This window comes from Frieseomelitta varia, unplaced genomic scaffold (assembly GCF_011392965.1).
Source record: "Frieseomelitta varia isolate USP_RPSP 00005682 unplaced genomic scaffold, Fvar_1.2 scaffold_736, whole genome shotgun sequence".
In the NCBI taxonomy this organism is placed as follows: Eukaryota; Metazoa; Arthropoda; class Insecta; order Hymenoptera; family Apidae; genus Frieseomelitta; species Frieseomelitta varia.
This window is the reverse complement of record NW_025110519.1, coordinates 133,100-159,814: the sequence shown is the minus strand read 5'-3', so window position 1 is coordinate 159,814 and position 26,715 is coordinate 133,100. Positions and strand designations below refer to the sequence as shown.

The following is a 26,715-nucleotide window of genomic DNA, read 5'->3' as shown; positions in this document are numbered from 1 at the left end:
TATCAAATGACGAGCAAACAAACAGCAGCCTGTTCACGCGTAATTGTACTCGCATGCTGCGCGCGAACTTCGAGAAATAATGTTGCGATCCGTGAACCGTTTGCCACGATTTTTCGTAAGCAGTAGCGATTCCTAGTTAAACTGATCTCCCGGGGTCACCTGATCTCTATGTCTCGCATTTTTCACAGCGATTCACTTCGCGATGCCAACGCCTGAGCAAGAAGAACAGGCGATGTTTTCACGTAAACGTCAGCCCCGGTGAAAAAGCGAAATGCGGGACGGAAAATGATACCGTAAAGAATAAAACTTTCGAATAAAATAATTCTTTCGTAGAACCACTCGTAAAGTTTTAAACGTCGCTTGCAGGATTATCCCATGATAGATCACTGTTACGACGTTGTGATCGTGGGGGCCGGTGGTGCAGGACTGAGAGCTGCTTTTGGTTTAGGTAATTTTTCTTACAAATAAATCTCGCAAACTCTGGATAAACTTCCGTCGAGAAGTAAATTTTGATCAAATTGAAATAATGTCGGCTATCTATTCAATCTCAGAAGATTGTTATTTTTGTTTCGAAATTTTCTATTATTTTCTATTATTCTCTATTGTTTCTAATTTTCTGTTAGTTTTCTATCGCACGTTTGTTCTATCGCATCTTTTCTATCAATGTTTCTCTCTCTTCTTCGTTTTTTCCCTGTTTTTCCTGTTGAGCAGGAAGCAAAGGATACCGCGTGGCGGTGGTTACGAAATTGTTCCCGACAAGGTCTCACACTGTCGCCGCTCAAGGTGGAGTGAACGCCGCCATCGATGAGAAGGAAGATAGTTGGCTTTATCATATGTACGACACCGTCAAAGGATCCGACTGGCTAGGTGATCAAGACGCGATACATTTTCTGACGAGGGAGGCACCTCGAGCAGTTTTCGAACTCGAGAATTACGGTAAATTGTTTCAACCAAACCAAATATACCAAATTCACTCTGACTTTGAAACGAAGCAGAGAAAACGAAAGGAACAAAAACTAACGCAACTGAAGATTCCAATTTTTCAATCGGTCGTTGAGTCGCGAATATTGAAACTACTGTGGAAACGCAAATTCCTACGAAGATTTTCAGTATTTCGAGGCGATACGTTTGTCCAAAGTTATTATTAAGAATTTGTTCGAAGCTTACACGAAATGCGTTTTTTTTTTATCTGAGTTACACAATTAAGTTAATAATACTGCGCGTGGCTCTAATCGTGTTTTAATGGTACCACATGTCATTTTCCAGCGATTAGACAATCACTGCATCGTTCCAACGAACGATTGTATTAACAGCTATTAATGAGAACATGTAACAAAAAGATGGAAAGATATTCCCAAATATTCTGCAATAAATCAAATCCTAGACCAGTGACAGCGAACCTTTTTGAGAAGTAGGTCAAATTTTGTTCATTATTTTTTTTTTAGTACTAGCTCGTGGATCACTAAGTGGCGTCACTTGGAAAGGAGAGGATGGTTAAAAACTACCTTTTTTTGGTTCTCACTTTTATGATCCTCCAAAAAGTTTACACTTCCTTTTTGTTTTACAACTTTTACTTTTGCAAGTGAAGAGCAAAAAATAAATGTCGACGTCAAAAAATTGATATTAAAAGGGTGACATCATGCCCAGTCACCTCTGCACTATACATTAGATATATATACTTTATTTCTTAATATTTTTTATTGTCTGTTTTCTCTTTTATTATATAAAAAACTAGCAAAGCTACCCATTCTGAGAATGGGATCTAGTGTGTTCTTTAGTGTTTATTACATCTGTTTAATCGTAAGCACTATATAAAATTTTTTAGACACAAGTAACTCATATAACATTTAAGACTTAAAATACCTATATGTATACATAACCAAGTCGTAAATTCTACATAAAACACAATAATGCATTTATTTCTCACGTTTAAGCTCTAACCAAACACTTGTAATTTTCTTAACATTTTTTGAAAAGGGGGGTTCGAAAAATAATTAAAATTCTTTTATATATATGATGATAAGTTTATAAAACTCAACGCGTGGGTCATTTAAAAAGCCTGCGTGGGTCAGTGTCTGACAAGTCGTAGGTCATAGGTTCGCCATCATATTCCTAGACTATGCTATCACGATTTAGCCTTTAGGAACACGCAATTTTAAAGAAAAAGAAACTCTACCTGCACGGAATTTTTTTTAATATAAAAAAAAAGGAAAAGGAACCGTTTATTTCAATTATTAAACACAAAATATTTCTTTAAATGAAAAAAAAAAGTATTAGCATTTAAATAAATTCTTTATTACAGAGTGGGGCATAAATAATCCCACCATGCAACTAACATTGTAGTACTACTAATTTCAATTTTGTTAGATGGGTTAAAAAATATCCCACCATGCATCAACCTCTTGCCTCACGCACGTCGAGAACTTTTTGTCCCAAAACTGCAATATTTTCTCAGTTCTAAGTATAACCCAGGCAAAACAGATAATAAATTTATCTCGATAAATTTCTATCCATATGATATCATACCGATGAGTTCAAAAAGAAAGCGACGAATTATTGTATACGGTGTGGTCGCTTGTTATGGTCCGCAATCAGTTGGCCAGCGCAAGTGGTCAACTGTCAAAAAAAGAAAAAATGTGGGACAATTTTAAACCCATTTAACCCCAAAGAGTTAAGCGGAAAGTTAACCGAAAGATTTACGGGATTCGCAGGTTGTCCTTTCAGCCGCACGGAGGAAGGAAAAATCTATCAACGCTCATTTGGCGGACAATCGTTGAAGTTTGGCAAAGGCGGCGTGGCTCGTAGAACTTGTGCCGTCGCGGATAGAACCGGTCACGCGATATTGCACACACTATACGGGCAGAGCCTCCGTTACGACGTCCATTATTACGTCGAGTACTTTGCCCTTGATCTTCTCATGTACGGACGGTGTTGCAAGGGCGTGTTGGCATGGGAGCTGGAGACTGGACTTCTGCATCGCTTCAGAGCTCATCACACGGTAAACGTTGATCCTTTCTTTTGCACAACGGTAAACCTTGACCTTTGACTCGTTACGTAACGGCGAACATTGACCTTTGATTCGTTGCGCAACGGTATACTTTCAATGTTTCGTTGCAATCTCTCGACATTTCTCTACGTTCTTTTCATTATCTTTGTCGTTTGAACTTCGTTTCGAAGATGATGTTGTATTTATTTATTTATTTATTTATTTTTTTTTTTTCTTTAGTACGTATCACCTCTGGACTATGTATCGTCTGACTAACGTAAGAAAGGACCTTGCAATTACTAGACTCGCGGCTTTTTATGCAAGCTCGTAAGAAATTGAAACGTGCAAAATTGCGCAAAGTGCACGTGATGTGAAGAAATATGTAAAACGTGTATCCAAGCCATGGTGCTTTTCATTTCATTCGATAAGTCGAGATTCCTTTCTTTGATTTTTCAAATTTGCATTGCATGCAAAAATCCGTGGTAATATTTATCGATTACCGAAACTGTATTATCATATTTCATCGCAATATTTCTTCACGTTTCGCGATTCGAAAAATTCCAGATATACCTTGTCACATTACCGCGTAATCCCCCGTGGAAACTGGACGTTACGCTAGAATGACGTGCCACGTCGGGAATTTTTTGTCCCAAATTGCAACATTTTCTCAGTTTCAAGTACATTTAAATGTAACCGAGGCAAAGCAAATGATAGGTTTATATACTTCTTAACAAATTTCTATCCCGACGAGTTTAAAAGGGAAAGAGAGCGACGAATTATTGTACATACGACTCGGTCACTCGTTATGGTCGGCGAACCAGTTGCCAGGGCAAGGGGTTAAACAGCATCGAATCGACCAAGTCAATGAATGAAGCTGGCTTTTTTCTGACAGGTATTGGCCACGGGGGGAGCAGGAAGATGTTTCCTATCTTGTACCTCGGCGCACGCTTGCACCGGAGATGGTATGGCGATAGCCTCCAGAGCAGGACTGCCCCTTGAAGATATGGAGTTCATCCAGTTCCATCCGACCGGTATTCGCGCGGCAAAAAAGGAAAACGAAAACGGGGTCCGCGCGGGCAAATGCTTTCCACGTTTAACCAGTCGATTTTTCCGCTAGGAATGTACGGCAGCGGCATTTTGATAACAGAGGGCAGCCGTGGCGAAGGCGGCAGGCTGGTGAATTCCAAAGGAGAATTCTTCATGGAACGATACGCACCAGTTGCCAAGGACCTCGCGTCCCGTGACGTCGTCTCCAAAGCAATAACGATTGAAATATTCGAAGGAAGGTGAAGCATACCCCTGTCAGAATCATTCCACGACTAGAATTCAACATTTTTCACATATACATTATGGATCATGATAGTCTATATATCGTAGATAAAATTGTTTGAAATAACTTCGCTTATTAGAGCGAAATGTTATTTATTACCAGTACAAGCTTTAACGAAACATCTGTCGTGAATTGCTTGGAATAATAATTAACTTGGAATTTTTATGATAGTGCGAGGTAGAGTTATACACACAACGCGCAAAAGAATTTGAACGATGATTCATTATATAATATAGTAACTTGAGTGAAACTTAAGTGAAAGGGACACTGACAGTTTTGCTATAAACTTATTCTGATTTAACGAGTTTTTATCAAAGGCGCTAAAAATTTCATCACGTCGTAAATTCGCAAGCAATTTTTAATCTTTGAGATAACCCTTAGTTTCCTTGATAGAATATATTGTAACGCTGTTTATACTTGTTACACGCGAAAGTCGGCGCGATAACGCGTCAGATGCCGCGTCAAAATGAAAGAAATCACAACAACATCTCGTTACGACGCGAAGCATGTTTAAATATTAATCCCGATGAAATAAAACGAAACATCTCGACTACTACTATCTAAAAATTCTTGAAAACACACAATTTTCTCTACAAAAAAAAGAGTGCCTGCAAATACGAGTATTGATCCAGTTCGCAAGCTGAACGCGCGAAAAAGATCTTCTTAGAACAAAGCAATTAGTATACCCTTTCGACTTCCACTCAATACTCATCCCGTTGTTAATTTATCCAGAGGCGTAGGTCGCAAGAAAGATCACGTGTACCTGCAATTACATCATCTGCCAGTAGAAACTCTACGCACAAAACTACCAGGAATTTCGCACCTGGCCTGGGTTTTCGCTGGCGTGAATGTAAAAAAGGAACCGATACCTGTCATACCCACGATGCACTACAATATGGGTGGTATACCCACGAACTGGCGAGCTCAGGTGAGCCTAATCGTGGATTTGTCCGTGGCTATCATAGATGAGTTCCACATCTTCGATTTGGTGGAAATACATGCAAAGAACCTGTCAAAGAAATTGATCTTGACCTTGAATTTTATGGTCGAAAAGTTCCTTTTCTTGTATTCTACTGATCACGAAGGTAAAACTTTTCCAAGAAACCTAATAGTTGAAAAATGGCAAAGAAGTTTCTTAATCGGCGAAGAACGCGTGCGTTCTAACAGCGACTTTATGGTTCTGGCTGTAGCGTTTATTATGTACAGGGTGGAACAGGTCAAAAATTTTTTTTTCTTGCATTGTATTCTGGCTTATTACGAAGGTAACCGTAGGTCACAACCTAATAGTTCTCTTGAAAAATAGCAAAAAAGTTTCTTGATCATTTAACACTGCGGACGCATACGTTCTAACAACGACTTTACAGTTCTGGACGCGTGGATGTAGTTTATATTTCACACAATGTTAACAGTTAGTTTTATTATTTGATTATTTAGACTCACACTGATGCTACAACTATGATAAGTCAAATGTTAATGAAACCTAATTTAAGTAGAATTTAAGTAGAACTATTTAATTTAAGTAGAATTTAAGTACCTAATTTAAGAACTACAAAGTCGCTGTTAGCACGCACACGTTAATCCACAATGTTAAATGATTAAAAAACTTTTTTGCCACTCTTCAAGAGAACTATTAGGTTCCTTGGAAAAGTTTTACCTCTGTGACGAGTATAATGCCAGAAAAAAAGTTTTTGACCTTGAAATGGTCAAGATCAATTTTGTGGCAGGTTCTTTACAAATCGAAGGTGTAAAATTCATCTATAATAGCCACGAATAATCTTTCCTTTTTACCCTGCAAGTGCGAGTCACTTACTTTAGTAATACTGTCTGCAAGGTACTGACGCGAGAAAACGAGGAAGACAGCGTGATCGAAGGACTCTGGGCAGTGGGTGAAACCGCGTGCATGTCCCTCCATGGCGCCAATCGTTTAGGCGCCAACAGTCTTCTGGAGCTGTTGGTTTTCGGCAAGGCGATCGCTGATCAAATCGATTGCATGACCAGACCTGGCGAACGTCACGAGGACCTACCAGCCGTAAGATTTACGAACTCTCGATGCATTGCAAACTTGCTTTGGAGCAACGCGTGACACGGAATGCTTGACGAGCTCTGGCCGTAATTGCGTTCCTCCGGACGTTCTTTCGGAGGAATACCATTGCACATTTCTCGTGCAATCGAAGGACAAAGCAAGCATGTACTTTTGCAGACATTCAAAGAACATTTTGGCTTCAATCGACTCTTGTTCGTCGTCATTCTATGACAGAAACTGGATCGGTTTCAATAGCAAAAGAACTGGAGCCAAATTAACGTTCGACACGTGTTGCACAATCGAACGCAACGATACTGCGTATTGTTACTATTGCTATTTTTTCGCCCGCAACTATATTCATTGTACCGCTGTACTCGCGTTTGCGTGCAGACTGTTGGCGAAGATTCTATTTGCCGTTTCGACGCAACTCGTTATGCAAAAGGTTGTATTCCCGTCGCCGAGCTGCGAGAGGAGATGCAGCAGACTATGCAGAGATTTTGCTCGGTGTTCAGAACCTGCGACGTGCTGCAACGAGGATGCCGCGAGATAACGCGGCTCTATACCTGCGACTTGCCGGACATATGTGTAGGTGAATTGATCGAAATATTCCATTTACGTAAGATGGTGTTCCGATGTCTCAAGCCTCCTCGACATTTAATCTTCCTCGCGCTGTCGCGATTATATAATTGTTAATTGGCATACGATCACGAGTTCTTTTCTTTTTCACTCAAATCAAACGGTGCCGGCATGAATAAAAGGAAAACAGAAAAAAAAAAAATGTTACGCAAACATAGCCTGACTATAATGAAAACGCGAAGTGACGAATTTATTTACATTTGATATGATGATGCAAAAGCTAGGAATAGATCGCCACATTGTGTATTACAATTACCACGAAATTAGGAATAAATTAAGAAATGTTGCCAAAAATCTAAATTTTCAAGCAAACTTGGATCTTTATTATTATCTAGGTTCAAGACCAGACTCTGATATGGAACACAGAACTGGTGGAGGCAATAGAGTTGCAAAACATGATGTTAGCTTGCATGCACACCGTTTACGCGGCCGAGAACAGGAAAGAGTCCCGAGGGTCTCACGTCCGGGAAGATTTCAAAGTATTGACAATTTTTATAATCTGATGCGCAACATTCATTGAACAATGAAACACACACAAAAAAAAAATTATACTTGCAGGAACGAATCGATGAATACGACTACTCGAAACCGCTCGAAGGTCAAAAGAAACGATCAATTACTGAACATTGGCGCAAACACACGCTCACCTGGGCTCGACCAGATGGATCGGTGAGTTATCGCAATTATCTATTTTTCCTTATCAATTATTTAACGGCACATTATGCTTTTGTATATCTTTTTCCAACAGAATTGTTTTGCCCGCTAATAATATTATTTTTACAATTTACGTTTTACGCGGGAATAACGGGTGATTTTGACAATAGCTTCTCTGTACTAGTGCGACACATAATACCGAAACAAAAAACCCTCATTAAAATAATTAAGTAATCCTCGTCGAATAATTACCGAGGAGGAAACGTAAGTCGATTGATAAACGTATAACGATCGTTTCAGGCGATGACGTAAAAGATATTGAATGCGAAAAGTCGGTATTTGCATAAACATATACTGTATCTTTGAATCACAGAATCGTCTGTGACTATTTGAAGAATATTTCACATCCGTTTCGTATATCTTTTCAATAGTTACTCAATGTCACTAATTTAAAGTCGTAAAGTTCAGACATTTCAAAAGTGAAAATTTTAATAACTTTTAATTAGCAGAAACTCTTTTCCTTCATTGAAATTTTTCTACAGAGAAAACTATTTTCTCTTGCTTTAGCACGCATCTATTAGTTTGTGAAAATATTGCAATAATGATGATTTTCACAATCAACTACTTTTGTAACTTTAAAAATCTTTTACGCAAAATTTGTGGATACTCGAAGCAAAAAGACGAATGATACACGATATCATAATTTATGCTCCGAGATAAGCAGATAGAAATTATCAGTGATAACAATATATTACGCGGCACAGGAGGCTTAACAGAATTATTTAACAAAGTGATGAAACAACGAAACGAAACGGCGAAACGCAACGTTCTTCAAAAACGAACTTTCTATTCTGTGTCTACATAAATTTGCACTTATTATTATATAATTGTATCGTAATTGTATTTAAACTATTTTCTTTTTATCTGTTTGAAATATCAGAAACATTTGCACCTTTGCAGATTAGCATTTCTTATCGTCCCGTCATCGACACGACGCTGGACGAAACAGAAGCCCAACATGTTCCTCCATCGGTTCGAACATATTAAACACCATCATTAAATCCCATTGGAGTCTTCACTTTCTCCTGTTCCGTCTGATTTCTCATCCATTTTGTCCGTTTCTTTTTTCTTTTCTTTTAAATTAACCTAACTAATACTTTTAACATTATCGATGGCTTACAGCCATCTCTATATTGGCATGATTGACAATCCAAACAGCGAGCTACGTTCGTTATCTTGAAATTACAAGAGCAACGAACGATTGCTTTTATTTTCTATTTTTTTTTTTTTTTTTTAATTTGAGATAGGCTTTTAAACAGCTTTTGTTCACCGAGTGGAAAAATGATGTTATTGCAATTAATTAACTCCGACCGGAGGCGCGGACCTGTGTGTCACCTTATTTTGCATAGTCAATAGACGTATCATATCGCTTGACGACCAGGAACCACGTCCTCCAAAGTGAAAGCCATTTTTCGCGAGTCTTACCACTTTCGAATATTGTAACACGATTAAAAATTGCTCCTGTTACTTCCGATTATTTTCGTCGAAGAGAAATTGATCGTATGTAAATTTTGCATTAATATTCGCGAGATCGAATGAAAGTTAATTATTTGCATCAATCTGTAAAATTTGATGTTCAAAGAGAAAAATATTTTCTTTCGAAAATTACCGCATGTGCACAATGCACGTTCAATTTCTTATTTATATTCGATAAGAGCTCTATATCCGACACTGATAAACCAGAATTTAAAATTGAGAAATCTTAAATATATTTTATAAAGAGTATTTACTAGTAGGTTTTGTTTTGTTACTTTACTTACTCGTAACACGGAAAAGGAGTACAAAGTTTAAAAAGATACAGTATCTTTTGCATAATATTAAAGTTAGTACGTAGAAAAAAACAGTATTCAATAAAATAAATTGTCCACACTTGAAGAAATTTGTATCGTATATGGTTTATTTAAAAGAGAGAGAAAATTAATAAAAAATAAACATTATAAATAAATATTATTTCTTCTGAGATAAAAAGCTCAGAATATACATGAATATATATTTTCTAATAATTTAGAAAACAATAATTATATCTGATTAAGAACAAGGTTTATCTGTACGCAAAAGTTTAATTGATAACGTATCAAATAATTTTATTATACGATTTATGACACAAAAATATCAAATCAAATAATATAAAAGGGAGTCTCCAGTGTTTCTCTTTATTATTTATTTACTGTTATTTCGTATGTCTTTATAATAATTTTCTATTTATATAAATTTATATCGTGTCACTTACAAATTAAATTCTTATCGAAAATATATTAACGGATGTAAACACAAACATAGGTCTACCTAAACGAAGAAAAAATTACATCTGTATTACGTTCGAACTTGCGCTGGTTAGGTACGTAAGTGTGTGCAAGTTAATCTGTTTCATAAATTACATACTCCTACACCTACCAATACTTTATTCGCTATCGTAATAACAACTACATGCTTAGTTAAGCGACCTGGCTACGCGATACTTTGCTGTACGACAAAAGACTTACCTATGTGTATGTACGAAGACGAGCCTACCAAGAATCGACCAATAGGGAAGCGGAACATGCACCGTGCCGCCAACCCTGAAGCACGACAAATCTCTCTCGGTTTTCTTTTTTTATTTCTTCGCGTGCTACAGGAAATAAAGCTCGATTAAGCATAGGCACCGTTAGCAGCTGTGTTAACAATTCTCGTGGAACGTGAGAATTTTTACGATTAATACATCCATGGAAATCAAAGCACAAACAATTTTTTTCCTCTTTTCGAGACAATCGTAATACATGTATGTACACGCACGTCAAAAATCAACTCGCATATTACGTTTCACTCAAATCACGTCGAGATTTAGCAAAAAATAACAATTAATATAAATGTAAATAAACTGCTTTTTCCACGATCAAAGTTCTTCTACTTTCATTGGTATTTTTCAACTTACGTTCGAATTGTTTAGACTAATCGCTTCGCTTCGTTTGTTGTTTGCAACACAAATAAACGCGCGACACGCGTTACGCAGGTTGTACGCGAGTATTTTCCCTTTAGGGCCTACCGTACAACTACTGTGCAACTACACGATTCGAAATACCGTTAACACCCCATCGTACGTAAAGTGAAATGAGAACCGCTTCGTTTCTTCCGCGCTATCGTTCAATTTTCCCGCCTACGGTTCGCCTGCTATTCTCCTCGTTAACTTCGAAACGTTGAAAGACGATAAACTGCCCTTAAAACAATTATACGTCAATAATGGTCGAAACAATCGAGGCGCACGAACGAGGAACAATGAAATCCGGATAGAAAATTGGCGAGCACCTCGGAGGTGAGGTTATCTTGCGACGATAGGATTGGCAGCACTGGTGTTCATCAGGGAGCTTCCGCCAGTAGTCGGTACTCAACCGACTTGAACACTTCACGTCGCCGTGCAAGAAGTGCGGGAGTGAAGTTAACAATTGTTAGGGTTAGTTGCACGGTGTGACCGAGTCGCACATATAACAAAGTGGTGCGCGTGTCACTGTTAACGACGAAAAATTTTCACTCGAACAGGTAACGCATTGCGGCAAGATGAGTGGCCTGTTAAAGTTATCGTCTTTATTGGCGAGGAATCCACCGACAACGACGTTGGTAAGCGAATTTTCGTTAAAGTTATGTAATTTTTAATCTAACAATGATGCACCTTTGCTGCATAATACTCGGCGTCGATCAATTACGTAAGTTTAGCAATACGTCCCGACGGTGTACCTGTATCGATTCTCGACACAGGGTATTTTTCACTGCCGAATGTCTCACCCGTTTGCGAATGTCCAAAAAAATTTGTGAACAAATAAATGTTGAAACGATAGTGATGCGAATAGATCCCGAAGCAGTGATCACCTTTAGCAGACGATTCTAACGCCGTCTTCCTCTTTTTTTTTTTATCGCACTTCTCGTTTCGTACGCGCCACCCCGTGGAGCAGCCGGCTTGCTGCAATAATCATGATTTTTCGCTGCAAAGTAGCGTAACGGTGATTCTAATTTCCGTTATCTTCGGCGAAGAGACAATTGTTTGTTTATTCTTCACGTCAGTGTGGAGTTCGGTGGAAGGAACAATGAAAGCAACCGCTGTATCATGCTTTAAAAGTTTAATTATAATTGCGGACGGACCACCGATGTACGGGAAGCTGGCATTAGCGCGAAATTACACTCTTTAAATTATGAAATGGCACTCCTCGAATTTATCGGCTTTGACACGTTTGTGTCTCTTTGTTGTATTATTTCTATTTAAAATTACGATACAATGAAATTATTTTGGAGAATCACTCAGCCTCGGTTGATTTTCGTTCGTGTTTCGCGATACACTATAAATCACGGTATTGTTATACATATTTCATCACTGTATATTTCTTTTTTTTTTTTCAATGTGACCTTAATATGTTTGGGCATGGAAGATTGAAATTTGAACGTAGCATAGTTTGGGAAAAAAAAAAGAGGAAGTTCGTCACCAAACACATATCATTTCCTTTAGGCTTCACGTGGTGAATGATGCTGAAAGGAAAATAGTTCTATATGATGTCGCTGTGAAATATTTTCAATTCGATAAAAGAGACAATTGTGTTCCGGTATATAATCAATTTTTAGTCGTTTCAATGACGTTCGGCAAATAATAGCCTATTAACATAATTGTTTTTCTTATTTTCTATTTTCGATAAAGTACAAAATATAATTAACCTTATTCGTGGCATTAAAAATCACGTATTTTAGTTAATTATATAATTTTTAATTATTTTTTGTTAGTAACGTAAATTATTATTATTATTTTTTAACAATTTTAAATTAAATTGTTGAAAAAAATTATTGACTTCGAATAAACTTATCAAGATATAATTTTACTACGAAAAGTATTCGAGATTGGTGTTGCAATGTCACTGAAAATCACGAGTAAATTTTACGTATTAAACTATTCGATCGAATTATTTATTAAATTAATTCGTGTTTTGTAACGATTTAAATAGCGTGTGTCGTATCACTTTTTCCAATTCAGTTTCTAAAACTATTTTGTGTTTTATAAATAGAGCATTAATGCAATATGGTAATGCTATATACATATATGTATACGTACAAGCATGCGTACATATTCACATGCGTACAAGTGCATACGTACACATACATATACACGCACTTTGCACAGATACTATAGATATAGATATAAGATTCAGCCATAATTTTGTGTAATTATCATACGTGATATCTGTTTGTTCTAACCAATCTTTTTATCATCTGCTCACGTTATTTCAGAACAAATTGGGATTACCGGTCATTACAAATCGCAAATTGCATTATACGCCAGATGGCAAGGCTGCAAAAGTCTCAGACGGTGTTTCCAAGCATTATCCATTGGTAGATCATACTTATGATGCTGTTGTTGTGGGTGCTGGTGGAGCAGGATTGCGTGCAGCTTATGGCTTGGTTGCTGAAGGATTCAAGACAGCGGTCATTACTAAATTATTTCCCACAAGATCCCATACTGTTGCTGCTCAAGGAGGTATTAATGCCGCTTTGGGTAATATGGAGGATGATAATTGGCAATGGCACATGTATGATACTGTTAAGGGATCTGACTGGTTAGGTGATCAGGATGCTATTCATTACATGACACGTGAAGCCCCAAAAGCAGTCATTGAATTGGAAAATTGTGGCATGCCTTTCAGTCGAACTTCAGATGGTAATATTGTTATAAAGTATAACTAATTCTCATTAAGTTTGCACAAATTATGATATTTTAACCTTTACTCCGTAAATATTTTAATAGATCCTAAACAAAAGTTTTTTTTGTATCGGATTACATTTCTCAATGTGTAAAAATCTTTAAAATAAATCTGGAAAGATTCACATAGTATTTCTAGATCTTTTAAATTGAAAATTTAATAATTGGAATAAAAAAATAATTTGCTTATATATATTATCATTGCTAATCTATTATTAGTTTTTTCAAGAAAAATTTGCATCTTTTAAATTTGCTCAAGACTTCAGTTTACAAAATGAGGGTTGATATAACAAAAATTGTAGAAGAAATTGTTTTTATAATATATGAAAAATCTGACCTTTATACAATCTGACAAATTACACAATAAGAAAAGTTATCAAAATATCGGTTGGTTATAAATACAATCACATTTATATAACTGGCTGTCTTATATTTATGAACTCATATCTGATATGTCTTCACTTGTATTCGTGGCTGTTGTATCAGAAAAAATTGATTCGTTATCTGATTCTGTATTGCTTTTATCCCTAGTAGATTTGTTTGCTTCCTGTAATTAAAGATTTATACTTGTTGCATATTACATTTTAATTTTATATAGCTTCAGTTGTTTTAAGCAAGTAAAATACTAATAACCCCTTTCTTTGTTTCTTTCTTGTTAGGTTTTTCTTGTTTCTGTGCATTTTCATTCTTTGGTTGTTCTGCATTTGTATTAATAACGTTATTTACGTTTTCAATCTCTTGTTGATTTTGCTTTTTATTTTTAATATTCATAGCTGCCTTTATATATGGCTGTTTTTCTTCAGAAGACATTTTCTTCCATCTTTCACCAGCCATTTGAAATATTTTTGTGCTTCTGACACCAGCAAAATTCTGTAAATATATATATTATTTATATATATATATATTTTTTATTGATAACTAAAAGATGATTTTTCATGCATTTAATTACTTGTCTGAAGTCTTGTACAAAGTTTACAAAAGCATTAGAACTTATCCATTGTTTAGAACTTCTAAATGGTGAACGAGATCGAGAATGAGCCCTTTGATTTAAACTATGCAAAGAAATAGTAGTGATTATTTTTGTAATGTTAATTAATAATCCGCCATCGGCATAGTGGTTGTTCATTAAAGAGATTGGCGTTAAAAAAATTCTGAAGCACTATTTTAGTTTCTAATTAAATATACAAATAAAACTTTAGCCAAATATTTTTGCAATAGACATCAAATTAACAGAAAAAAATTTAAGAAACTGAACAATGAAATTTTTATCAACGATCCATTAAGCCAGCGGAGGATTAATTAATCTATAATAAATCAATCATTTAAAAAAATAAGTAATAGAAGTTTACAAATTACTTATTTGAGTTGAATCTGTAATTTGATCCAGAATTTTTTATTTTTTGACTCTGATTATTTATTTTGTACTCTTCATCTTTTTGATTCTTTCCAATAGATCCATCATAATTTTGCTTCTGATTTATATTTTTATCCATAATTGAAATCCATATAATTTGTTTATCTTTTCAATATTTACAATAATATTCAAGCATTTTTACTCTTTCTGAAGAAATAAATATCACTACTATCAAAATTTACAATAATATCAAAAACGATGTTGATATGAATTTATAATTGACATTTAAAAATAACAAGTCATTTCATGGTTGCTATGTACATAAATATTGTTATATTTATACTGGTAACGCTTATTTCAGAGTGATATTTGTATATGGAGGAAATAATAAACGTTACATACATGGTATTATATTACAAGAGCATAGAGAATGATTAGAAATATTAATCATAATAAATTGATTTCTTATGTATATTGATAATCTTTAAGATAATGATTTTTTTTCAGGCAAAATATATCAACGTGCTTTTGGTGGGCAATCTCTGAAATTTGGAAAAGGTGGCCAAGCACACAGATGTTGTTGTGTAGCAGACAGAACTGGTCATTCTTTGCTTCACACATTGTATGGTCAATCACTGAGCTATGATTGCAACTATTTTGTTGAATATTTTGCTCTGGACTTATTAATGGAGGATGGAGAGTGCAGAGGAGTGATTGCTCTTAATTTAGAGGATGGCACACTTCATCGTTTTCATGCCAAGAATACGGTATTAGCGACTGGAGGCTACGGTCGCGCATATTTTTCTTGTACATCTGCTCACACATGCACTGGTGATGGTACTGCAATGATATCTAGAGCCAATTTACCTAATCAAGACTTGGAATTCGTGCAGTTTCATCCTACTGGTATTAAATAATCTGCAAACATTATATTGAACTAATATAATATGTTTTTATAAAATCATTTGTGATTTTAGGAATATATGGAGCTGGTTGCCTCATCACTGAAGGCAGTCGCGGTGAAGGAGGCTATCTCGTAAATAGTGAAGGTGAAAGGTTTATGGAACGTTATGCTCCAGTCGCAAAAGATTTAGCCTCTAGGGATGTTGTATCTAGGTCTATGACTATAGAAATCCGGGAAGGCAGGTAAGTTACATAAACATGCACATACACATCTCGGAGTCATATAATAAAAATTTGAAATTAATTTTATGCTATTTTAGAAATGTTCTCGTGATCGAAACAGATTAAAATTCGATGTTAGTTTGAATTTATTATAGAAAAAAAATTTGTATTTATTCATGTTTTATCTCTAAAGATTTATCATTGCATAATTTTTTTATGGTTTACCAAAGAATTTATATAATTGGCGACGATTCATTTATAAATATAACTTAATTTTATTTAGAGGCGTTGGTCCAGAGAAGGACCATATCTACTTGCAACTCCATCACTTACCACCTGAACAGTTAGCGGCAAGGTTACCTGGAATTTCGGAAACAGCAATGATATTTGCAGGAGTCGATGTAACAAGAGAACCTATTCCTGTCATACCTACGGTACATTACAATATGGGTACGTTTAATTTTATTTGGAAAGATGAATTATTAAATTAAATTTTATAAACACTATTATGCAACAATTTCATATTATTGAAAATTTAATTATGTAGGAGGAATACCTACAAACTACAAAGGACAGGTTCTAACGAGGAAAAATAATCAGGATACAGTTGTGCCTGGACTTTACGCTTGTGGAGAAGCAGCTTGTGCGTCTGTTCATGGTGCCAATCGTCTTGGTGCAAATTCATTATTAGATTTAGTCGTGTTTGGCCGAGCTTGTGCTAAAACAATTGCAGCAGAAAATAAACCAGGAGAAGCTATTGGACCTTTGAAACCTGTTAGTAATGTACCTTACCAATGATTGTCGATCATGTATAATGCAAAAATCGATTATTACGATTGGTATACGTTTTAGAATGCTGGAGAACAAAGTGTAGCGAATTTGGATTGGGTTAGAAATGCAAATGGCAATATTTCTACTGCAGAATTGAGATTGAGCATGCAGAAGACAATGCAAACTCATGCAGCCGTGTTCAGAACGGCTGAAACGTTGCAAGAGGGTAAAAATTTAATTCAAGATTTAATGTAAAATTGTCTTGGAAACAGATAACAATTGAAAATTTAATATTCGTTAATTCCATCAGGATGTCAGAAAATGTCTGCGTTGTATAAAAAGTTGAACGATCTGAAGGTGTCGGACAAATCAATGATATGGAATTCTGATCTTATAGAATCTCTTGAATTGCAAAATTTAATGATCAACGCTATGCAAACAATAGTAGCTGCTGAAAATAGGAAAGAAAGTCGCGGGGCTCATGCGCGCGAAGATTTTAAAGATAGAATCGACGAATACGATTACAGTAAATCGATAGAAAACCAACAGCCCAAACCATTAGATCAACATTGGCGAAAACACACTCTTACACACATCAACCTCCAAACAGGCGAAGTAAGTATCAAATATGTACAATTTTTTTTTTTTTTTTTTTTTTTTTTCTTAAAAATAACTTGACAAATTACACTTATTTTTCAGGTATCTATCGATTTTAGACCAGTTATAGATAATACTCTAAATAAACAAGAATGTGCGACGGTTCCACCTGCAATTCGTTCCTACTAAGATTTTGTTCAAAGTAAATATGTAATTTTAATTTCAATTTCCATAGCAATGAAATTTCTCCGTCTTTCACTATGTATTGTAGAATTGTTCATTGATACAATTGTTTCATTTTTGTACAGGACGGAACACAACCGACAAGAAGAAGTTACCGATATCCTATCATTACAATACAGCAACTTTATTTATTATTGCACGTGAACCATGTGCACCAAAGTGTAATTCTTGTCAGTACTTGCACACGTTGCAAGCAAGATTAGTTGTCCTTGTAGGATAATGGTGCTGAGATTATCTTCATTATTTCAAAGAAGAGTTTGACCGATCTCCTAGCGAATCAATGTTACGTTTACGTAAATTAAATAGTAAAATATTTTAGCGTGATTCAGGCAGCAAATAATTTCACGCACAGATCTTTTATGGAGGAACATTGTCCCTACCTCTATGCGATCTTTTCAGTATTTCTCTTCGCGTAATTCTCAGTCGGAACAATGCCTTTTTCTACCGAACAGTTTTGCAAATTGTATCCAATAATGTTAAGAGCTATTTAATGGAGATATTTTGTACGATAATCCATGAGTTAGTACTCCTTAAAAGGTTGTGCAACAAAAATATGCCACTTTCAATGCGGCTATATACTTAAGTTCGCGGATCAATGTAGAAACAGTCTTAATGAAGAGCAGTAACTAGATTTAATGTATTTGTGTTCAAAATTCTTCAGTATTTGATATTTGGTAGTAAAATTTTTCCTTTCCTAACATAGCATAATTTTAGTTTGGAGTGTCAGTACTTATTTCAGCATTCAGTATATAGCATAGTTAGTGTCTTCTTAGCTGATCGGTCTGTTTCTACGTTGTCTGTTGCAGTCGTGTATTATTTTTATCGTACTATATATTTCGTGAAACACAATTTAATTTTGAAATCAGAAAATGTATAAATGAAATTATGTACTTTGACATAATTTAACTTGAATAGACATGCTACACAGCATGATAAAAATGTACATAAGATTGTCAATAAAAGAGAGAGCTTCGTACATCCTTTTATTCGAGATTTTATTTTTTTATTAAAATTATTCTTTTGTGTAAATTGTGCGTATCTTGTATCTGAAATTTTATTTTTTGCGTGTTATGATTGCGTTATATATTTATGTCCTGTGTTTATTTAACGAGATTTTGTGTTTATAAAAACAAACAAATTTTTGACGAATATCGTTTATTAAACCCATAATAATAATAATAATAATAATAATAATAATTTTAATGTTCTGGTCATAAATAAGAATTTTACGGATTAAATAAAAATTGCTACCAAACGTATTTTCTAAAGCATTAAACTAAAGCTCGCGCAGGTAGACTAATACTTCAGAAAATGTTAACAAGTTACAGTTTAATTTAAAATGAGCATGAACTTGATGAACATGTTCTCACATACAAAACATTACACCATCAAAAAATACACAGATATGTTCAGAAATAAATCGTGCATAAATTATACAATCGTTTCAAGAAAACTAACATTACAAATGTTTTGTCGAGTGTTTAAAAAAACGAATGAAATTGTACAAATTCAATAAAATTATTGGCACCAACATAAATGCTTCTCTTTGATCGTTTCTCTCATGTAAGCTACATTAACTAACCGAGTAGAAACATTATTACGTGAAAAACACAGTAAATATAGAGTGATACGTATTACATGCTATTTTTTTTTTTTTTTTTACTTGACAAATAAAAAATTGGAATCTTTCCAATCGGAAACACGACGTTTTTTTAAATCGTAAAAAGAAGTTCAATTCACGTTTATTATTAGCTCCTACAGTTCAACCGGTTTTTTTCACAGTTCTGCTTCTTAGGCTAATTTTTGTGGTTCTTGGCACTTAGCACCAACGTTTAAAAGTGCACTCGAAGACGTATTTTATTTGATATAATATGTAGAAGTTTTTGTATTCCTCGTAAACGAGTTTTTAATCACACTTGTATGCGTTTACATGGTATGTAATTAAATAGCTCCCATTTATAATTTAATAACGCAGATTGATTAATTTTGTACGAAGTTAATACGTCTTCGAATTTTTTAACAACTCTCCTTGCGCGTTATACTGTAAATTTCTCACAATTCTCAAACTATTATTTGAATATAGTGCATATTACTTTCGAGAGAGATATAATTCTCTCAGCTTTCAATGAAAATTTAATTTCTAATTTTGATTCAGTAAATCTTTTCTATTGTATTAATAAATACATATGCCATTGTTTCAAATATTAATCTTTTCCTTTTATATCTTTTGAACTACATTTTGATCCAAGATACCAACTTTTTACAAATTGACCCGATAAGAGAAATTCATAATTTTAATCGCGTAAAATGTTACTTAAACCTCGAACATTGTGCTGCATTCTTTCGAGACCAAATTTACATTAGCTAATAGAAAAAAAAGCCTAGACCATAATTTTTCGTAATTAAACGTAAGAATGCTAATTATAGATCCGTAAAACCGTGACGTACAACACGCGCGTGTGCACATTTTAGAACTACTTGTTCACGCTCTACTACCGTCTCGCGCAAGTACTTTCTCGCTACTTCGAGAAATACCGAAACGTGTGTGCTGAACTCAAACAACAATTCAAACACCAATATCTGCCAATTAGCCGGAATATCTACTAACACAATATCAACGAAATGTTACGACAACCCTCATCAATTTTTTCCAAACACATACAACTGTACCATTTGACCATCAATTAAGATCAACGCTTACACTTTTCGCAGAGAAGACTGCGGCGTCCACGAAATATTTCCAGAATTTCAAAGTCACGGTGGTTCGACGTATGTATCTCTCAACTATCGTTCGAAATTTTTCGGCAATACAAAGAGATTGAGAACGCGGTGTTACATTACATATAATCTACCAAAGAAGCAATTCGTCAGTAGCGGAAATTCCACGCGGTAGCTGTTCGCTTTTTTTCTTAAAATCCAGGTGACGCGATTGATTCACACTATGACCAACGAGAACGGCGACCTTCGGTGAAGCTCTGTGAGAAGACGCGTCGCTAGTCGAGCCGTTCATGGTAATGCATTGTCAAAAAGGAAGCCACAGGAGAGGAACGGCTCCATCGTCCCAATGTTGCCCGCTCCGTTCTCGCTCCTCCAGGAACATAATGTATCATTTATACATCCAAAATCCACATTCACACGGTTCTGACTCGCACAATGGTGGTGGGGTGATGCTATATGGATGGTGATGGATTAAGTCTTGTGCATGGTTGACAGTACTCGACGACGGTCCCTCTATGTATTCGCCGTTCACGAGGTAGCCCGCAGCTTTTCCAACGCGGGCACCATTGGTTCATCGATGGAGGGGCCGCAACTTAATCCACATTCGCCGATCCATCTTGCTTTACCACTAGCGTGGGACTGTAAAAAATAAAAGCGTTTTTGTATATTCTCAATTCATTTGACGTAATGAAGAGACTCGCGGTGCTCGAGACTGTCAATGTATTTAATTTATATCATATTTCTTTTTTTTTTTTTTACGACAGACAATTGTACTATTATCAGCATACCAATTAGCGTTGATTGTTCATAGAAATAGTTATATAATATATAGAATTTTGTTACGCTTTCTGATAAAAATATTTCCGATAAAAAATATTCCAATTTTTTGTTGACGTTGCAACAACGAAATTGTTTAATCTTCAATTATCGAAGCTACGATAGGTTTTTTATTGCTATAAGCTCGGCATTTTATTGACCGCTTTGCACAACCAATTCCCGAAGCTTATCGCGAGCAGAGCATTCGTTAATACGACCTTTCGTGGCAACACAGGGCCATTGTAAATGTCACTCGCAAAATCGATAAATGCAACTGCTCCGTCTTATAGCCAACGTCGAACATCTAATTTAAAATATCAGAATTGATTTGATTATCTTTCCGTCTTGCTTTTTCCTGCTACTAATTCTTTATTAAATTATATATTAATTCTTAAATTATGTACAATTAAAAATACCGATTTATTTACTTACTCAAGCGAAGCACGATTTTCCACTTTTTATTTTAAATAAGCGCGTGTTTTACTTCTTATTTGAATCTTTACGATCTAATCCAGGAAACAGGCGATTGAAGCGATAGTCAATCGGGCGAGGCGAGTTTTTTTACCGAGTTTCGCGATGTTTATCGAGCACACGATAATTAAGAGGGGTGGGAAAAAATAGATATTCACCATGGTAAGGTCGCGTTTCCACGAGGCGCGGCAACGTCCGTCACAAAGTGGGCATGGTCGTTGAAGGGAATAGCCACCGCACTCACTGCAGTCTAGAGAGACGTGTTCTTCGCTCCACGAAACCCCGCATCTAAAAATAAAGAGAATTTTTCTTTGATCAGAAAGAGCTCTACGATACTTTAAACAAATTAAACTAAATATAATAGTAATATAATAAAAAAAATAAATGAAATGATTTGATTAGTTAGAAATCTTGAGTTATATTTAAAAAAAAAAAAAAAAAAAAAAAAACAAGTAACTCGACTACGCAAGGCAGTCTCCGATATTCTATAATTATAAAATTGTAAAATATAATCCTGACTCCGATAGGTTATGAAAATGTCTTAAGTTCAACCTCAGCCGGTACAGTAGGTTACACTTACGAACTTGGATAAATTTACCGTTTTAGTAATTACAGTTCTCTCGCGACAATAAATGTAAATCGTACGTTTCCAGTTTCTTTTATGCAACGAATTGTCATCGTGGCTGTTAGAACCATTAGAAAATCCACGGATACTACGAAAATAAAAAAAATTCCTTCGAAAAAAAAAAGGATCGGAAGGTTCAGAATGTTGTGGCACGATCGATCGCAAAGGGATCTACCATTTCGAAATTGCAAATCGTGTCAAAGTATCAGTCAGTGACGCAACAGTCAGAATTGAAACAATGAAGTATGTACGGGGAATTACGGAGTTTAAACCAGATTTCACCCGGTATGGCGTTTGACGCGTGTAATAAGCGCGGTCGACGTCTGTCTAAAATGAATTTAATCACCGCCGGAGTCCGGATCATGTCGGATTCTATTGTCGATCTATTACCGGCTCGACGCCGGGACAAAAGTTCAACTTTTGCTCGGCCAGTCGCAAATCGTTCTCAGAACGTGCGATGCTCGCTGACGCATCCGCGCACGCATACGTAGAACGATCATGCAAGACGATTTGAAGTCAACAGCCCAAGGAGAGCGCGTAATTACTGGCCTATATTAAAAAACGATTACTCGAGGAAGTATTACTCGGGTTAATAGTTTCTCGACTGTTGCTCTAGTCGGCCATATTTACCACAACTTTTCACGTGTTGACACAAGTATACTCTTGACGTAATAGATAAGAAACTTATCAAATTTAATCCATTATTTTTTTCCCCTCTATTACCGACGAATGTTACACGGTTTGATGCAATCTGTAACTTCAGTGTGTATGTCGTTTGGCTCTGGTATCAAGATGAAAGAGTATTTATTTTTACTAATTTATTTATTTATTTTATTTTACTAATAATATTTATTAATAATATTAATAATACTAATAATACTTATTTATTTACTTTATTTCACTAATAAGGATTAAATCATCATCAAGATGAAAGAGTATTTACTTTACTAAGGATTCATTTCCGAATAATCGGATACTTTTCGCAATTAGCAGATAAGGGGGAATCCTCGTGAGTTTTCCTGCGGAAGATACGGGGAAAAATACTTGAATATCACGTTTTCTCAACTTCGTCCTCCATTAAGCGAAATTCCTGAGCCTAACCTCATCTGCATAATAACGTTATTCGCGTGACGCGTTTTACTGTGATTATTGTGGATTACATTCTAATGAACATGAATGATCGCGAGCAATATATATGTAAATACTCTGTAATTTAAACTAGTTGAGATCAAAATAAAAAGGAACTGTCGTGTCGATTGCTATTGGGGGGGGGGGGGGAAGAAAAGAAGAGAGTGGAAACTCACGTGAAGCAAGAGTTCAGTTGAGCACGAAGTTCCTCGATGGTAAGGATCGTGTCCTGATACTGGGGATGAGATCCTTGGAGGCCATCGTCGACGCTCCCGCATGAACTGTGGCAGGACAACGAGATATTGCTTCTGCAAAAATAAAGTAAATCGCCATTTTTACCACAGGATACTTTCATTTCTTTCTACATACTTCACGCGACGCGACGCTGACGTATTAAATAAAATTGTTGAAACTTTCAATCGGGGAAAGAAGAGTTCACAAAAGAAATTAGTCGGAAATGTGTTCGAGTTGCTCTACGCTTCGCGCGCGCGCGAAACTTACAATATTCAAATATTGATCCTTAATTTCTCACACTGTTGCCATTATTTCTTTTTTTCTTTTTCTTTTTAAGTTACCATTCTTCAAACATTTCGCACAGAATGAGTTATTAAACAATCGCGCTTGCGTAACGCGTTTTGCCATTTTTCTTCTCGACATTCCAAGAAACCTAACGCAGAGAATGGCTCCTTTATATCCTGGTACGAACGGACATACCAACGTTTACGTAACGCGGGAAGGGATTTCGAAGAAAAATTGAATTTCATCACTTTGCGAAAGGATCGCGAGAACTGTGAATTACAACCAAGAGGAGGAAGCAAAGACAATATACGTGGAAGAGAATTTATTTAAAAAAAAAAATACCATGTACCTAAGCTAAGAGTAGACAACGTTGGTTCGGTATAATCGAAGTTACAACATTCGTGTTACACATTTCACGAAATGTTCGAAAGTCGATCCGAGCGACCGTAATAGATAAATCAAGTTTCTTTAAGACGATGTCAAGAGTGATTTGACTGAAAGAGCGGTCTTGAAAACTCGCACGTCAAACCCGAACGAAGATGTCACGCTATTTCTTCATTTTACGTGTCTCTTTTTTTCCTTTTCTTTTTTCCAAACGTTGAAACACGTGCACGTCAATCGACAATCAATACATACAAAACTTACATAAGCTTCAAAGTTCGGTGGATAAATGCCTTATCTTCGTGACACTGGTCATTAATTATTGTACAAAAAGCCGTTCATTCATTCAAACTCAATGGAAGATTGCATAATATTCTGTTAATTACGTTAAATATCACATATTATATTAAAGCAGAAAAACTGTTCAGTAGGATTCTGCGAAAAAGTTGATTTCTCAAACGGAATTTAGGAGAATTTAGGTATGAAAAAAAAAGAAGGAAAGTCCAACAGATAATGAAAATCGATTGTGTACACCGATCTAGCTAAGAATAATATCAGCTGAATTCTTCCGTTATCCGTTATCGTCCCATCGTGATCTGGTTCGTGATCGAGTCTCGCGTGATAATGCCCCTGAACGTTCGAGAAAACGGAGAACCAACAGAAAAAAAAGAACACAGAAGAGAGAAGGATAATCCAGCGACAATAAGGCACGGACGCGTATATATGTATGTTAAAATATGCAGGCATGGAAATCAGAGAGAAAAACGTCTCTTTCACGTGATAGTAACGTGGACGATCGCGTAATAAGCGCTCATGTGAGTTCTACGCGCGCGTGTGGAAGAATGACGCGCAAATCTCGAATCTCTATGAACCGTAGTTCCGCCGTAGTATTTTTTTCTCTTTTTCATTTTTCACGAGGTGAACTCGCGCGCTCTCGTGGGATTTTGCGAAAAAAATTCGAAGAAAAAAAGAAAAAGAAAAGAAGCGATTGAGAATTGAATTCCAGAAGAACTACCGTTAGAAAAACGGTTATTCGTCTCTTGGAACAACTAGAATTGTTCGACTGCGATGTAGCTCTTTTTTTTTCGGAATTGTCGTGCGACGGCGTATGAAATTATAGTTGATCAGGGATAAGTGAATTTAATTTACACTGGAATTGGTGTAAAGACCCGCTATTATTCAATGAGAAGAATAACTGAAACTGTTGCGAAGTCTTTTTTTTTTTTTTTCTTCAGACTAAAAAATAATCACACGGTTGTTCTTTCGCGATGAACTTTTTTTTTTTAATCAAGATTTACACGAATTGTAGAGACAACAGAGATTGCATCTAGCTACAAACCAATACGAGGCTCTACTACGATTCAAATATCATCGTTTATGTTTTATTCAATTTACGACGTCACATTCCAACCGTCAAAGCTCGATCATTTTTCTTCTACCTTCTGTTTCTTTTTTTTTTCTGTTTTACTTTTTTCTTCAAATTTACGTAGTAGAAGACAATTACGGAAATGTACCCGGTATATGACGATACCAACAACGTCAATCGTGAAACGTATTAACAGGCCTCTTGAATATCAAACATAAAATGTTTTATGTATACCCACGGATAGAATGTAAATACGTATCATGTAATTGTAATTTCCTACCTTTCTTTTGATCTTTTCTATTGGCGATGCAAATTATATGTTACATTTTAGACGTTCTCCTCGTTCGAGGCTGTGGCCAACGAAGGCCAAAAGCAATAACACACACGTGCAATCTGCTCGGTCACTGGCTGCCCCCTGAACAACACAATTGCCCAGCAACTCGCTCATTATCGAACAGGAAAACAGCGCGACCGCGTAGGCCGAACGACGAAACGTTTGCCTCTTTTTCTCTTCGCCAGCGTGACGAATTTCGAGAATTTCCGGCTCGCGCTGGTGATATATTAATTAACTACAAGATGAAACTGAACGTCGCACACATGTACGTATATATGTGTGTATGTACCAGGCGTGAATGCCTGCGATAACTTCCAAAACCAAGTACAGCGCGATTGAGTTGAAAGTTGATGCCACGTTAAGTACGAAATTACGCCGTTAAATGCCAGGGTGGCGACACCAACGAATTCCGAGCGAAATCAAAATTTACCGCGCAAACGTAATTTCTTTCTATCCGTTTCATCTTCTTTGTAACATTCTTCGTTGGCTCGGGAATTGATTAATGAACTCAACTGTGGCAATGATGATTACTGACAATTTTTATAAACTAATGCTTTTATATATTTATATTAAATTTATACAATGTTTTATATATTTATATTTTATATATGTCGATAAACTGTGATGTTATTTTATATAGGATGGGCCGAAATTCCCATCTAGTCACGAAATTCCTACTAAATAAATCTTTCATTATATATTTATTTCATCGAAAGAAATAATTTTTAAAATAATAATGAAAACATTATCATGTTTTTATATTCTGATATTTTATTCAAAAAAAAAAAAAAAAAATAGGGGGGAAGAAACTTTTGGCTTATCCTAGTATGATTCACTCGAGGGTTAACTACTGGAGTACGAATAGTGA

The 26,715-nt window shown here is 35.7% G+C and overlaps 4 protein-coding genes across 8 annotated transcripts in view; 2 read left to right on the top strand and 2 right to left on the bottom strand.

Annotated features, from left to right (window-relative positions):
* Positions 1 to 104: 104 nt before the first annotated feature.
* On the top strand, positions 105 to 9,635 carry LOC122535559 (succinate dehydrogenase [ubiquinone] flavoprotein subunit, mitochondrial-like). Of its 2 annotated transcripts, none has more exons than XR_006308201.1 (11): positions 105 to 448; positions 712 to 936; positions 2,712 to 2,998; positions 3,879 to 4,017; positions 4,104 to 4,272; positions 5,049 to 5,244; positions 6,148 to 6,345; positions 6,730 to 6,928; positions 7,311 to 7,454; positions 7,534 to 7,644; positions 8,590 to 8,721. XR_006308201.1 is itself a non-coding variant. In XM_043667207.1 (11 exons), the coding sequence occupies exons 1-11, from the start codon at positions 376 to 378 to the stop codon at positions 8,674 to 8,676; spliced, it is 1,824 nt and encodes a 607-aa protein (XP_043523142.1). In that variant the 5' UTR covers positions 110 to 375; the 3' UTR covers positions 8,677 to 9,635. The 2 variants fall into 2 exon arrangements, 1 of the variants encoding a protein (XP_043523142.1); XM_043667207.1 differs by having other exon boundaries at positions 110 to 448; positions 6,730 to 6,924; positions 8,590 to 9,635.
* A 1,417-nt stretch (positions 9,636 to 11,052) lies between these two features.
* Positions 11,053 to 18,465, top strand: LOC122535557 (succinate dehydrogenase [ubiquinone] flavoprotein subunit, mitochondrial). The gene is made up of 10 exons (XM_043667206.1): positions 11,053 to 11,280; positions 12,931 to 13,357; positions 15,261 to 15,659; positions 15,731 to 15,899; positions 16,162 to 16,328; positions 16,426 to 16,652; positions 16,731 to 16,875; positions 16,960 to 17,264; positions 17,349 to 17,448; positions 17,555 to 18,465. Exons 1-9 carry the CDS (start codon positions 11,221 to 11,223, stop codon positions 17,433 to 17,435), a joined length of 1,986 nt encoding a protein of 661 aa, XP_043523141.1. The 5' UTR covers positions 11,053 to 11,220; the 3' UTR covers positions 17,436 to 17,448; positions 17,555 to 18,465.
* LOC122535562 (high mobility group B protein 4-like) lies at positions 13,645 to 14,892 on the bottom strand. Its single transcript, XM_043667214.1, has 4 exons — positions 14,756 to 14,892; positions 14,349 to 14,451; positions 14,033 to 14,269; positions 13,645 to 13,946 (listed from the first exon to the last, which is right to left on the bottom strand). The coding sequence occupies exons 1-4, from the start codon at positions 14,890 to 14,892 to the stop codon at positions 13,833 to 13,835; spliced, it is 591 nt and encodes a 196-aa protein (XP_043523149.1). The 3' UTR covers positions 13,645 to 13,832.
* A 1,935-nt stretch (positions 18,466 to 20,400) lies between the features above and the next one.
* Positions 20,401 to 26,715, bottom strand: part of LOC122535560 (protein pinocchio) — a 54,189-nt gene continuing 47,874 nt past the window's right edge. For all 4 annotated transcript variants that reach the window (XM_043667211.1, XM_043667209.1, XM_043667208.1 and 1 more), the window contains exons 4-6: positions 23,424 to 23,555; positions 21,653 to 21,782; positions 20,401 to 20,846 (exon numbers count right to left, since the gene is read on the bottom strand). In XM_043667211.1, the coding sequence (XP_043523146.1) occupies positions 20,736 to 20,846; positions 21,653 to 21,782; positions 23,424 to 23,555 (373 nt within the window). In that variant the 3' untranslated portion in view covers positions 20,401 to 20,735. The remainder of the gene's footprint in view (positions 20,847 to 21,652; positions 21,783 to 23,423; positions 23,556 to 26,715) is intronic.